This window comes from Trichomycterus rosablanca, chromosome 22 (genome assembly GCF_030014385.1).
Source record: "Trichomycterus rosablanca isolate fTriRos1 chromosome 22, fTriRos1.hap1, whole genome shotgun sequence".
NCBI lineage: Eukaryota > Metazoa > Chordata > Actinopteri > Siluriformes > Trichomycteridae > Trichomycterus > Trichomycterus rosablanca.
This window is the reverse complement of record NC_086009.1, coordinates 17,249,464-17,264,593: the sequence shown is the minus strand read 5'-3', so window position 1 is coordinate 17,264,593 and position 15,130 is coordinate 17,249,464. Positions and strand designations below refer to the sequence as shown.

The 15,130-nt window shown below is 39.7% G+C and overlaps 1 protein-coding gene across 1 annotated transcript in view; it reads right to left on the bottom strand.

Annotated features, from left to right (window-relative positions):
- Positions 1-200: 200 nt before the first annotated feature.
- Positions 201-15,130, bottom strand: part of usp43b (ubiquitin specific peptidase 43b) — a 39,425-nt gene continuing 24,495 nt past the window's right edge. Inside the window, exons 4-15 of the mRNA XM_063019086.1 lie at positions 14,518-14,610; positions 10,504-10,639; positions 9,750-9,894; positions 7,515-7,683; positions 6,817-6,928; positions 6,262-6,365; positions 5,793-5,870; positions 5,393-5,522; positions 4,903-5,230; positions 4,185-4,343; positions 2,174-2,344; positions 201-1,796 (exon numbers count right to left, since the gene is read on the bottom strand). Of these exons, the coding sequence (XP_062875156.1) occupies positions 667-1,796; positions 2,174-2,344; positions 4,185-4,343; positions 4,903-5,230; positions 5,393-5,522; positions 5,793-5,870; positions 6,262-6,365; positions 6,817-6,928; positions 7,515-7,683; positions 9,750-9,894; positions 10,504-10,639; positions 14,518-14,610 (2,755 nt within the window). The 3' untranslated portion in view covers positions 201-666. The remainder of the gene's footprint in view (positions 1,797-2,173; positions 2,345-4,184; positions 4,344-4,902; positions 5,231-5,392; positions 5,523-5,792; positions 5,871-6,261; positions 6,366-6,816; positions 6,929-7,514; positions 7,684-9,749; positions 9,895-10,503; positions 10,640-14,517; positions 14,611-15,130) is intronic.

Here is a 15,130-nt window from a genome sequence, read left to right as displayed (position 1 = left end):
TGACATTCTGCAAGCCATCATATTAAATCTATTGTTATTAATACGTTTATTAGTAAGTTTAAGAGTTGTCTGGAATTGTTTTATATTTGTTGTTGTGGTTGGTTATATTGGGGTCGGTTGGGCGTTTGGTGGATTGCCACTTTGTCCAGGGTATTACTGCCTTGCACCAAGCTTACTGGTAAAACTCGACAAGTGCAACAATATTATTAATAACAGAAACAAAGTTGTTTAATTATTATTATTATAATTATGAATAGTAGCAGTAGAATTAGTGAACAGCAAAACATTTTGTGGCAGCTTAATGTAATTAGATGTAATTAGTGAATACATGACCTCAGTAATGGATAAAGCTTTAATTACCTTTGCTTGTAGTGTAATTATCTAGATTTTTATGATAGCTTCCCTTTGCCAGGCTACATTTTAGTAGCGTAATTTGAATAATAAAGGTAGCTTGCTTAAGACTGAGCAAGTAATAAAAATATACATGGACTTGTACCTTTACAGTAAAATATTCTTCATTTCTAGTTTTTATTTCTCAAACCAAAGCCACCGTGAAAGTGCCCTAAGGTAGTTTACTATATTTAAAGGTAAGGCACAGGTAAGATGTGCTAGCTACATGTAGTCCAGACAATCCGGCTCACAACTGTAACTTCATGTACACAAATATCAAAAGCAAGATTCGGGCACTGGCCTCTGTCTGCCCAGTGAAGTGGTGCTATATCTGTTCCTCTGCAGCATACTGTTAGAGTGTTTATCAGTACTAAGTCCTTTGTGGGATGCTAGCCCATTCCTTTGAAGAGACACCGTCCTCCTCAGATTCAAATCCGTCTTAGTCTGTAGACTGGAAGAACTGTGTGCTCGCTTTATATTGGCCATGCCACCATTGTGGCTCTCCTTTCCATTGACTAGTGGCTTGTTGCTGTGTCGCCCACTGCTTCTATGGGTGCCATTAGCTTTTTTGTCCTCTACTACCATGCCACTTGGTGTGCCGTTGGACACTGGAAGCTTGGTTGAACTCCTACTCATTACTGATCTTCCTTGGCATGGTTCTTGACCACGCACATCCTTTGACTGGTAATCCTTCTTAATTGTGCCTGTCTTAACGTGGGACAGGATGATTTGAGTCTCATCACTCTTGCTCCCTGATAACTCCATACGGGCAGTCCTGGTAGCTCCAGCTGGCTGGTTCCAGTTTCTCTTCAACATGGAATCTTTGCTATCAGATGCACTATTAGTGCCCGTGGCTATGCCAGCACCTGAATGTAGACCAGAAGTAGATCCTCGGGGAAACTGACCATCTTGAGATTTCCCCTGCTGCTCCTGCCTCTTCTTCGAGGTCCTCCTGGCTACTGAGTTTTCATCTCGGCTTTTGGTTGTAACATGAGCATTTGCAGAACCTCTATCTGAGGCTGGTCTTCTCTGGCCTTCAGGCACCCTAGGTGAGTCTGGCTCATGCCAGCGTCCGTGCTCCACCCTACTAACAGAACTGCTGCCAGTGGGAGAACTGACTGTGCTTCCTGCAGGTTGTGCTTTGACTTGAACAGGGCTAGCCACAAGGCTAACAATGGGGTCTTTGGTACATCGTGGCCTCCGTCCAGATTCCAGATATTCCACCAGCTCGCCAGGTTGAGTTGGAGTGATTTGAGGAACTGAATTCATTTTTTTGCGATCCTTGGAACCAAAAGACCAGCGTAGAGGAAAGATTTTGCCAAGACTTTCCTTGTTCTTGGGGGGTGAGCGCATGCTTACGCTACGGCCCTTGGTACCACGGGTAAATGGTTTAGACTCAAATCCATCTACAGTGAAGAACAAAATATAATATGTTTAGGTATATATATATATATATATAGAGAAAGTATATACTGATATTTACAGTGTTGATATATCTTGCACCAGGGTTATATAATAAATATATATTTATTAATTAGTAATAATATTCTAAAAACATTACACCCAAATAAAAATAAATATATTTATAAATAATATATTATTTTCCCCATAACTGGTTGCACAACCTTCAGCAGCAATGACTGTAACAAGTATGCAAAAGAGGGGAATCAGAAATAGACAATAATAATAATAATAATAATAATAATAATAAGATGACAAATATACTGTACAGTGTACTGTCTCATGATGGTGCTTGAATAAAGGTGAGCCATATAAAACTTACCAGTAATTCCTTTAGTGGGCTGCTCATAGAAGACAGGAGAAGTTGGGGTTTGGGGTTCAGGAGCAGGAGAATAGCTACAGTACTTGTGAGGAGAGCTCAGGGTTGGACTTTCTCCTGACAGAGATGTTAGACGGACGAGCCAATGATTCGAGGCAGAAGAGCTGATAGAGCCTGAGGGAGGAGAGATTATGTCAATGTAGAACTTTAACCAGCAACTGCATCAGTAATGATGAATCCCTTCAACCATCTCTACCGACAGACATAGACAATCCGGACTGTGTAGGCCCAGTGGGATATTTTGCATTCAGGTGGAGTATTGAATTCTAATATTTGCCCAAGATACAGTGCCTTGCAAAAGTATTCAGCCCCCTTGAACTTTTCAACCTTTTGCCACATTTCAGGCTTTAAACATAAAGATATGAAATTGTAATTTTTTGTGAAGAATCAATAACAAGTGCGACACAATCGTGAAGTGAAACGAAATTTATTGGATATTTTAAACTTTTTTTAGAAATAAAAACCTGAAAAGTGGGGCGTGCAATATTATTCAGCCCCTTTACTTTCAGTGCAGCAAACTCACTCCAGAAGTTCAGTGAGGATCTCTGAATGATCCAATGTTGACCTAAATGACTGATGGTGATAAATAGAATCCACCTGTGTGTAATCAAGTCTCCGTATAAATGCACCTGCTCTGTGACAGTCTCAGAGTTCTGTTTAAAGCGCAGAGAGCATCATGAAGACCAAGGAACACACCAGGCAGGTCCGAGATACTGTTGTGGAGAAGTTTAAAACCGAATTTGGATACAAAAAGATTTCCCAAGCTTTAAACATCTCAAGGAGCACTGTGCAAGCGATCATATTGAAATGAAGGGAGTATCAGACCACTGCAAATCTACCAAGACCCGGCCGTCCCTCTAAACTTTCAGCTCAAACAAGGAGAAGACTGATCAGAGATGCAGCCAAGAGGCCCATGATCACTCTGAATGAATTGCAGAGATCTACAGCTGAGGTGGGAGAATCTGTCCATAGGACAACAATCAGTCGTACACTGCACAAATCTGGCCTTTATGGAAGAGTGGCAAGAAGAAAGCCATTTCTCAAAGATATCTATAAAAAGTCACCTGGGAGACACACCAAACATGTGGAAGAAGGTGCTCTGGTCAGATGAAACCAAAATCGAACTTTTTGGCCACAACGCAAAACGTTATGTTTGGCATAAAAGCAACACAGCTCATCACCCTGAACACACCATCCCCACTGTCAAACATGGTGGTGGCAGCATCATGGTTTGGGCCTGCTTTTCTTCAGCAGGGACAGGGAAGATGGTTAAAATTGATGGGAAGATGGATGGAGCCAAATACAGGACCATTCTGGAAGAAAACCTGTTGCAGTCTGCAAAAGACCTGAGACTGGGACGGAGATTTATCTTCCAACAAGACAATGATCCAAAACATAAAGCAAAATCTACAATGGAATGGTTCACAAATAAACGTATCCAGGTGTTAGAATGGCCAAGTCAAAGTCCAGACCTGAATCCCATCGAGAATCTGTGGAAAGAGCTGAAAACTGCTGTTCACAAACGCTCTCCATCCAACCTCACTGAGCTCGAGCTGTTTTGCAAGGAAGAATGGGCAAAAATTTCTGTCTCTCGATGTGCAAAACTGATAGAGACATACCCCAAGCGACTTGCAGCTGTAATCGCAGCAAAAGGTGGCGCTACAAAGTATTAACGCAAGGGGGCTGAATAATATTGCACGCCCCACTTTTCAGTTTTTTATTTCTAAAAAAAGTTTAAAATATCCAATAAATTTCGTTCCACTTCACGATTGTGTCCCACTTGTTGTTGATTCTTCACAAAAAATTACAATTTCATATCTTTATGTTTAAAGCCTGAAATGTGGCAAAAGGTTGAAAAGTTCAAGGGGGCTGAATACTTTTGCAAGGCACTGTATAATGAATGAATGATAATATCTGTTGTTGTTATGTAGTTTTACAAAGCTGAATTTCAGACCTCGAAGAGAGCAGCTAGCTGACCATGCAGGGATACTGTTACGTCTCTGGTAGAAGAGAATATAGGCACCACGTGTGCACACTTCCTCCTCAGGCACCGGCTCTACACTGCTGTCATCATAGCTGTACCACTGGCCGTCCACTGAGTTCCTGCAGTATGCTGAATAAACCGACACATAGTGAGTGATTACTATTAACAATTATGCACATACATGTACAAATTTATGAACCGACACCGAAACTTTATATAATATAGTGTATATACACTACATGGTCAAAAGTATGTGAAGATTCCTTGCTAATTACTGAGCACAAAGCTGGGTGACCACATGGCTGAACGAGTCTAATTTGGAGAGTGTTCAGCACAATGCCCTGACCTCAACCCTACTGAAAACCTTCGGGATAAATTGGAATGTCTACAGCGAGTCAGGTCTTTTTGTCCAAATTCAATGCCTGACTTAAAACACACAAATGCTCTGAATAAACACACATTCCCACTGTTCACAACAGTAAAAGCTTTGATAGCCACAAAAAGCAACAACTGCACTTTCACTGCCTTTGGTTTTGAATTGGGATCATCCAACAGGCTCATAGTAAGGTGTCCACAGACTTTTGGCCTTGTAGTGTATCTTATGTGTCCTTTATAGTAGCTTTTCAAAACACAAAACATTTGGATTCGTGCTGGGTTCCTTTACAAAATCAATTGTCGGTGCACAAACCTGTGTAGTGACCCCCATGCATGCCTCCGTGATGGTTACACACTGCATACAGGTCGTACAGGAAGTCCTCAGCATCAGTTCTTTGATAAGGCTGCTGTTTCCAGGAGGAAGATAAACGGTTACTTCTCTTGACCATGTGGGGCGCCATGTCCAGCGCCGTCAGAGGGAAGCTCACTAGCGTGGAGAGCTTGTTGCGGCGCTCGCCGACCTGCCTGAAGCGCTTGAGGTGGAGGATGAGGATGTCGGGGAGAGTCCACAGACTCATTTGAACCATGCCCTGCTGCAGCTGTTTGCAGTGAGGACATTTCCATGCATCGTCCGGAGCAAGCTACAAGAAAATGATGAAAATGACAATATTAGAGAAATAGCCACTCGCTGACTGAATTATCTGCACACAAACATTGCATATTACACACGAAGAGGCTCGTTTCACAGTGCGTGATGTAATTTTCACGGCCGTGAATTAGGTTGGGCCATAGCTATGACTTACCTGCTCCTCTTTAGTATACAGCTGGAAGCACTCGTCCAGTGTGCAACTGTGCTGCTGAACATGCTGCTGCTGCTGTACACGAACACTTTCACAATCCTTTACCACCTCCTCCTGTATGTTACCAAACAGACTACACACACACACACACACACAGAATGATGCACTTTAATATCCCTGTTGTACGTGTAATATACTAGCGTACTATGTTATTTAAGTAATAATTGTCTACGTATATTTATTCATATTACATCGAGGGCGATTCCAGCATACTGGATACTCATAACATTTCTACAGAAAAACAGCTTAACAAACACGGTTCTGTCAAATCAAATGAAAACTAAATTATCATCCTTCAGCCCTTATGCCTGCATTTTATTTTGGTGTGAATTGATTGACCTACCAGTCTTTTATTTTGTGTTCCCACTCAACAATCAGCTTGACATGAGGAGGTCCACCTGAGCCACACAGCTTCAGAGCTCTAAGAAAACACACCACCAAAATACTCAATATTAATATACTGTAAAAAATAAAAACACATAAAGATGAATTATCTATTTTAGATACATTACAGTGCTTCAATAAAGTATTTCATTTGTTTAACTGAAATACTAACAATGTACTACTACTATTATTACTACTATCACTACTAATGTGTCCCTCACTAAATATTCAATTTCTTTCTCTGCTGTTGCAGTGTTATAATATATTTATTGGTCTGTGTTCCTATTATTTTGGGTAAGTCAAAATGCCAAAAACAACTCTCTCTGTTTTGTCAAGCTTTATTTAACTAAAGAAATACCCTGAACGTAAAAGTCCAGATCACACATTAATCAGTAAACATTGCCCCCCACAAGCTTGTACACACTTACCTATCTACTGCAGGATGGTAAAGTGGATGTCCATCCTGCGGACTTAGGTAGCTACAGGATGCGGATCCCCCGACCACACGAATCTTAAACAGTACTCTGGTATTCTGCAGTAATAATAACAATAAAAATACTATAAAATCATGCTTTTATTCTTTATACCTACTCCCGTAACAGCAACAGCATTTGAATAGAAATAACAGTAAGATTACCAAGTGCTTCTTTAAAATTATTAACCAAATGAGAATGGGAACTATCCAATATTACAAAACATCATTTTTGGTCTCAGCTTGAATCCAAAATAGTATGTGTGGTGTAAATTTAACACCTCAGCCAGACAACACCACAAAATGGATTTTAAACTGAAGCATTTCATATTCATAGCTTGAACGCACACAAAAATATAATGTCAATAGAGGTCAGTAGTTAAATGATAAACACAAGCATTCTATTAGTTTAAAAATATTAAGCGCTCTGTGTTTAACATTAGTATGGGTTTATTAAAGAATTTTTATGTTTAAAATATTTTGGCAATTGAAATAGAATTCAGTTGATTACCTGTGGCTGTGCACCGTTGATCATCAGGTAGTAGAGTTTGCTAAGGATGCTCTGTTGCAGCTGATCCCATGACACTGACCTGTCCTCTCTCATCAGGAATGGAGGACCAAACCTGTGCAGAAACAAATGATAAATTGGCTCAAGAAAATGAAAACGTGATCTTCCTGAACCTCATGAAAACACCATGAACACTGTATAAAGCATAATGGCTATAAAGTGAAGTATGGGGCACTTGGATGGTGAAGTGGTCTAATGCACTAGCACACCACTGCAGAGTTGTGTGCTTACTCAGCATGGTTCTCCGTACCACGGTGGTACAGCTCTGTGCGGGAACCCAACACTGGCAGGTGAATGTTGGTGTGTCAGGATGAGTCTCAAATCAGCAGACTGAAGGGGAATTAAAATGACTTATTTAAATGACAGCTGGTTTTACATGCTCCTAATCAGACGTTAAAAATAGTAGTAATCTTCTGGATGTATCAGAACATATGACAAATTAGAGGTACAGAGAAAATAACAGCTCTGTGTATTTTTATGAAACCTAATGCCTCTACACGTTCAGATCTCCGTTGATTTTTGCACTGTTCTGCCCCCTAGTGGCGATCAAGTTCATGCCTCTGCTGCCTGATTAAAGGCTACACATAAATAAGCTCATTGTGAAAAAAACCCACAACATACTACACAGGGTCAGTTCTCACCTCACAGCCTGCTGACCAGTTCCAGCAGCATTGCACAACAGCAGCAGTATTTTAGCAGTTCCTCCTCCCTGGTTCAGGAACTCGGAGGAGAGCGCTCCAGTCGCAGCCAGTCTCTGAGCCTCAGGCCCAGATAAAAGGTACGAGGACGAGGGGAGGCTGTGGTGGTAACCTGAGACAGGAGAGAGAAAACACATACGTTACGGCTCGGCATGTCTGCACACTGTTTCAGATCTGAGGAAACTAAGTCGTTTTTACTCAAATATAAATAAAAACCTTAGAAATATTTAACTTTAATTTTTAAATAAAAAAGAACAGAAAAACAAAGTTGATTATGTACCGTTTAAATTTCTGCATTAAATACTCATATAAATACGTTTGAGCAAGTAATGGAGATTGAGAGGGTGCACAAACATTTAAAATTGTACCAAAAAATGGCAAACTAAATGAATTTGACTGAAATTTGACAGATTTTTTATCAAAAACATTTCTGTACTACTACAAGATACTAAAAATAGTATTTATTTATTCAAATAAATCAAAATAAACTGATAAATGTGAATTAATACTAGAGAAAACCAGTAAAAATACAACACCATCACAAAGGCATGAAAAAATTAAAACTTAAAATTAAACTAAATTCACACTCCCTAGGTCCCATTTATTGTGCATAATATATTGCACATATTCTGTAGCAGGTATGTGTGTATGTGTGTGGTGATTGATAGGAGTAATTTAGGCCTCTTGTGTTTAATTGGGGTAGGTGATAGTGGAACACGTTTCTAAAGGAAACTTTCTAAACCTTAATTTTATTTATGTTACTAGCTGATCCATTTCCAGATTAAATACAGTCATGTACAGGCAAAATCTACACACACACTTCACCAATCACCTCACCCTGTCCATCTCACACAGAGTACAGGTAATTCTAAATCCCCAAACAGGAGCCTAGGTGCTCCCCTCTACAGGTTATCATGAGCCCAAACTGTCAGATTTTTAATTAAACACCTCCGCTCCTTGGAGAGTCGTCCTGTGTCTCAGTCCACAGTGAGCTGTCTAAAGAACATTCTGTATACCTAGCTAGAGCTGTATGGTGAAAAGGCTATTAATAACACTCATAATATGTTTTTTTCTCTCCCTCTCTTCGTCCATCTTACTGTCCAGATGCCATTCTTTTCTTAATAAACACAGTACCCCAGGTTCTGACATGCACAGATAAACATAGTAGTGTTTACTGTAATTATAGTGGTTAAGAACCTTCACCGTCACCACCAGTGTTGGGTTTCTGAGAGTACAGAACTAGAATTTAAAACACATCTGTTAAATATTGTGAGATAGTATGTGTTTTAATAAAATGCTTTAGCCACAATCACCGAAATTATGTTTGGGGGTAAAAACGAGCAGTTTTTGCATTTATTAAAATTAACACAATGCTTAGTATTAGATCTATTATGCTTTGCGGTTATGTGGCAGTCAGTGGCACAGGAAACATTGCACAACTGATCTGCCAAAGTACTGAAATACTAGGGGTCCAAACTTTTACTCATGCCACAATTCTTTTTTTTCTCATTTTCTTCGAATATTTCCCGCAATTTTCTCCCATAATCTAGTCGTATCCAATTACCCTGACTGCGTTACGCTTCACCTCTACCGATACAACCCTCCACTAATGACAGAGGAGCTTCGCAGCTGACACATGCCCCCTCCGACACGCACTCAGTACCAACTGCATCTTTTCACCTGCATGAGGCGAGTTCATATGTGAATCAGCCACACCCTGAGCAGCATTATTCCTCAACTCCATCAATCAGCCAGCAGAGGTCATAATTTCACCAGTTATGAGGAATCGTTGTTCATGTGGCCGCCCAGCCCAGCCCAGCCCAGCCCAGCCGGATGGCAGAGCTGAGATCTGATACGATGTATTTGAAATCCCAGCTCTGGTGTGCTGGCGTGTTTTACCACTGCGCCACCTGAGCGGCACCACAATTAATTTTTAATATTTATTATTAATATTTTTCTTACAAATACAGCATAACACATGCATTGTTTTGGAACAGGATGTCCAACAAGCTTGCAAGCAACATTCAAGCAAGGTGTCCACAAATGTTTGGTTATACAGTATAAATAATAAGGATTTATCACTACATCAGTTGATATGTGAAACAAACTCAATTAAACATCTGTGCTGTTAGAAGAGTGCTATTCCATCCAACATCTGGTGGCTTGAGTTAGATTTACCTGATACTCGAGTGGAACCTCCTCTGATATAAAGAGGTTGGGCTTGGAAGGCGTAAATGACGTCACTTTCTGCAATGCTGGTCAGATCGTCCTCATCGAAAAAAGATCGCTGGAAACCAGTACTGTAAATCTCTGTTAAAATTACCTGGACAAAGAGAGAAGGAAAATAAACAGAGAAAAAATAATATTAATAATTACACTACAGGAATGTCATTATTTAATTTACCACAAAGCATTACAGGATTCCTCTGATAATGACATTTGGTATCCCAAGATGCTTGAGTTACTACACAAATCTGGAATGTAATACTAGCAACCACGATAAAATGATGCCATAAGTCTATCTTTGGGTTGAGCAGTCCTTCCCAAATTTCCTAGTAAGAATTCTCAGTTAAATGGACTTACATCCTGTTTTTTTTGTCTGGGCTCTTGGCTCTTCACAGAAAAGTGTATAGATTAAAATCATAGATTAAAATGGGTTCAGATACACTTTGACATGTTGTTACTGTGTCCATCTGGTTTTTCTGTAGGTATTTTGGTTTCCTTCCAACGTGCAGGTGGTTAAAGCTGCTCTAAAATCGCCTCTAGTCACGAGTGACAGAGTGACCGGGTGAGTTTGTGGTGCCAACTGATGAACTTGTGTTAAAGTCAATAAATAAATAATAATACATTTTAAATCCTTTTCAGCATAATAAAAAGCCCATAAGGCTTCTAGGAACGTAGGACTATAATTTGTGTGTGCATGAGTGGTCACCTGGTCTGGAGAAATCTTGCCCTCATCTGCCACCATCCTACGCAGGCAAGCCACCGTTCCAAACAAAGGCACTGCCAGTCCCACTCTGAGATACCTCTGTCCTTTAGTGCTGAATACCAGAGTCACACACAGAGGCCTAAACCACACACACACATACACACAGAGAAAAACACAAAACAATATGAGGTTATACTAAATTATTAGTATAAATCATTTAAAGCCACTCAATTTTTTAAATGGTGGATGAGGTCAGCATGGGCACCCTGCACTCTGACCCCAGCTTCCAAACAAGCTGGGATACATGGAAAAAGGATTTCATTGTACTGTACATCTGTACATGTATATATGACAAATAAAAGCATTCATTCATTTATTTATATATTCGTTCATATAGAGCTGATCACTCCAGAATAGACCATAGAGCAACTGATTCATCATGTGCAGCTTTCACACCTACAGACAAAAAAGGCTTTTATAAAGACTTTAACCTTCAAGAATTCAAAAAACATAATATACTCTTAGTATAAATAAAGCATTATGTGTAAGGATTTTTATCTGTAGAAAATAGTGAAATCTATATTCGTATACACTATAGTAAAACCTCTATCCCCAGCCTTGACCGTTTCACCCTCGGACATTTGAGCCCAGCACTAAAAAAAGCCATAAAGAGACTTTACCTTCACCCAATAAACTGTATCTGCTTCTGCTACATCTGCCAGCTGAACTGCCTCAGTGGACAATGAATAAACAATGAAGTGCTGAGAATAACTTACTTAATGTAGTGTGCTGAAGACGGCACTCTGTGGCTGTTCTCATTTATCGCTTGTAAAAGGGGGCAAAAGGGGGACCAACACAATATTAGGAAGGTGGTCATAATGTTAGGCCTGATCGGTGTAAAATGCTTTGGATAAAAGTGTGTGCTAAGTAAATGTAAGTTAAATGTATCATGGCGAGAGGAATATTTAGAATTCCTTCTTTTGTATGTAATAGGTAGAACAGAAATGTTCTCAGAGTTATCAGGGTGTGGTAAACGGGATATTAATGCTACCATTCCTTTTTAAGTCGAAAGGCTAAGTGCTTTCACTACAAATGCACGAACCTGTGAAATGAAATGTAACAACAACCCAAGCCAGTAAATGAAAACCTTTAGAAGTTCAATCAACCTGACAGAACCCTATTACACACAACCAGGCGAATGTGTTCACGGACCCCCGCTAAGATAAACAGAGAACAGCAGCATTTAATCAGCTCCCAGCGGAGTCGCTAAAAGTTCCTAACGTTCACGCAGGCTGTGGGAAACGTTCCTAATGCTGAGTAATGACTCGGGTTTTATGTCATTTCATTAAGGGAAGCACGGTTCTTGTTACTGAAGAGAAAATTCAACCGGAAAATCTGGTCTACATAGTTGTGTGTATTTCCGTGTATCAGGTTCACTCATGGTGAGTCAGTTCTGCTGTGACGATAAAGAAAGAAAATCTTTAACAACAAACCATTTAGCATATTAGGTTTCACTGATGCCTATCACTAAAACATGTTTACTAAATGCCTACAGTTTAAAGTTTCCACTTCTTTCTTTTCTGTACGTGAACTGATGTGTATGCACGCTTTTCCAGCTTTCCTTCGAGCTTTTTTGCTTTTTTATTCTCTGATTAGCTCTTGTATTAGTGCATTCCTCTTCATTTTTACTATTTTACTATTATATATATAAAACTTACATTATGTATAAGTACATTATGTGGTACCTTGTAACTTAACGTCTCCTAAACTCGCAATTTTTGAAACTTGAATTTTGTACCCTTAACCTCAACGTTTCTCTTAAACTTGACGTGTGTGTGTGACTGTCGCTTTGTTTAGCGCTTGGCTTGAGCGGTGCGGTAAAATGTCATTTAAGTGCGATGAATTTGAATCTGCATTTGTGTGGAATAATCGTCAAATCCACTCTGAAAGTGTCCACATGTACTTGTGTTTAGCTGTATTTTCCTCCTGTTTCACTTTTAACTTGTGTTATAGCTCGGGGTTCTGAGAAATTATGAGAATCAGCTTTTCTGAGAAAGTCTAAAACGCTTATCATTTAAAAAGCTTAATGTGACTTAATGTATTGAATTTTTTTTTATTTTTAACTGGTTTTTAATTGTATTTCAGTGTTTTTATATTATATTTGTGTTATTTTCAGTGTATAAGTGTCAAAAACAACCCCATTATTTTACATTAGCCTAAATTATATGCAGTTCCACGGGACCATTGAACGCATTAACAGGTTTCCCATACATCCTTATGGAAAAAAATACCTTGAAACTCAACGCCTTTTAAACTTGACGCCACTCCCAGAACCAATTGACGTCGAGTTTCAGGATACCACTGTACAATTTGCTGTGATGCGATTTAACGCTTTTCATTTGCATAGCGTTCAGCTGCCTCATGTTTACTGGTTAACTTGCACTATGAAGCGGCCTAGCAATCCTACGGCAATTCAGTTAGTAATCGGTTAATCAAAATGTCCAAGAGGTCGAAGTAAAGCAGCTAAAAACACGACTCCCAACAACAAAAACAAAAACTCTCAACCAAGTCTGTGGAAGCAGAGCGGGGGTGTCAAAACATGGATGAGAATTTTCATTAAAATAAAGCCTCGCACTGTTGCTGGAGGTTCTAGGTTTACATTCAACTATTCAGGTAGGCTGTGCTGTATATTGTAGCTTCCATTTATTTTGGAAATCTGTGATCAACTCCGCCAAGGAGTAAAAGTAAAAAACAGCTTCTGGACTGATTTATTGGTGATTCTATTGTCCCATAAGCACTGACATTTATAACCTTCACATAACATGCATACATAAGAATACATGTGTATGTAAAACAGGAAACTCTTGTTGCCGTTTGTGTTTACACACAGTAATCTAAGTCTGAGAAAAGTGACTGACTCCTATTGTCTGGTGAGGGTTAAGGTTAAGGTACAAAGTCTTGGGACACCTTGTCTTTTTAAATACATGTGTTTCAGCCACAACAACTGCTAACTGTTCGGTGTAATAAATCAATTATATGAAGTAAATTATATTCTTCCAAATTTGCAGCAACAGTTTAGGAAAATCCTGTGTCCTGCACAGAGCCCTGACCTCAGCCCCACTGCACTGAACAGCTTTGAAATAAACTGGAACATTAATTAGTCTTTCTTGACCAACATCAGTGCCCAGCCATACAAGTGTTCTTTTGACTAAATGGGCACAAATTCCAACAACACAATTTAAAATCTTGTGAAAATCTTGTGTGCCTCAGAATAGCAGCTGTTGTTAAGATCACATAGAGGTCACTGAAATGGAATGGCCAACAAGCTCAAGGACAGGTGTCTGAATACTTTTGGTCCTATGGGTGCAGTAAGCATGTGTTTGTCCATGTGTGTGTTTACCCACGTGAATAACTTGTCTTGTGAAACATCAGGCCCATGTGCAGCACTCAGAGGGTGCGGTGTGCCTCAGAGCTGTAGTCTGAATACACTATTGTTTTTGATTTAGGAAGGGCTGTTTCAGCCTATTGTCTCAATGTAACCGGACAGCTCGACCCTGTTCTCCGTTTCTCTCGCCCTCCATAAGTGCTTCAACAAACAGATACTTTATTTTCTTACGCATATTGTGAGAGTTTCAGCTCCAGACTTTGCTTGTTTCTTTAATTCATTATAAGTATCATAAATAAATATTTAGGTAGAACAATGAACACAGACAGTGACCAGTTCCTCAGGATCTCAGAGCTACATTATAAGGCCAAACATATTTGGACACCTGACCATGAGCTTGTTGGAGACCCCATTTCAAAAATAAATGGTATTAATATAGAGTGGCCTATATGTGATCTTCGCACAAGAAGTATTTCTGTGGGAATTTGTGCCCATTCAGTCAAAACAGCATTTGTATGGCTGGACACTTATGTTCCGGTTCATTCCAGCTCTGTGCTGGAGTCTTTATAGACTTTGCTTTGTACACATAGGAAACATTCATGCTGGAACAGCTGAAGTTTAGCTGTACTTACCTTGTCTGACGTAGCGGAATAGGAAGCGAGATACAGAGGAAAGGATCAAAAGTGTGACTTTGTTTAAGGCAATGTGGGCATGTCAGAGACGACCTGAAAAAAGAGAACGGATCAGATAAATCAGACATAAAAAACATTGTGTCATTAATAACAAACTGATTTATACCAATATTAGTATTCCCGGAGGTCTATTATGCTTATTACTAGCTTGTTTAGGGCAGTTGTAGCCTAGCGGTTAAGGTACTGGACTAGTAATTTAAAGGTTGCTGGTTCAAGCCCCACCACTGCCAGGTTGCCACTGCTGGGTCCTTAAACAAGGCCCTTAACCCTAAATTGCTGTATACTGTCATAGAACTGTAAGTTGCTTTGGATAAAAGTGTCCGCTAAATGCCAAAAATTTTGTTTACTGTTAAACTATATGGCCAAATGTATGTGGACACCTGAATATGAGCTTGTTCAACTTCACATCCTGAAGTCGTCTGCATTATTACAAAGTTGACCCTCCTTTGCAGCTCTAACTCTTCCAGTCAAAAGATCATTTGTGCAGTCAGGAACTAATATCGACATAAAAGGCCAGGCTTGAAATTGTTGTCAGGGCTCAGTGCAGGTCTCT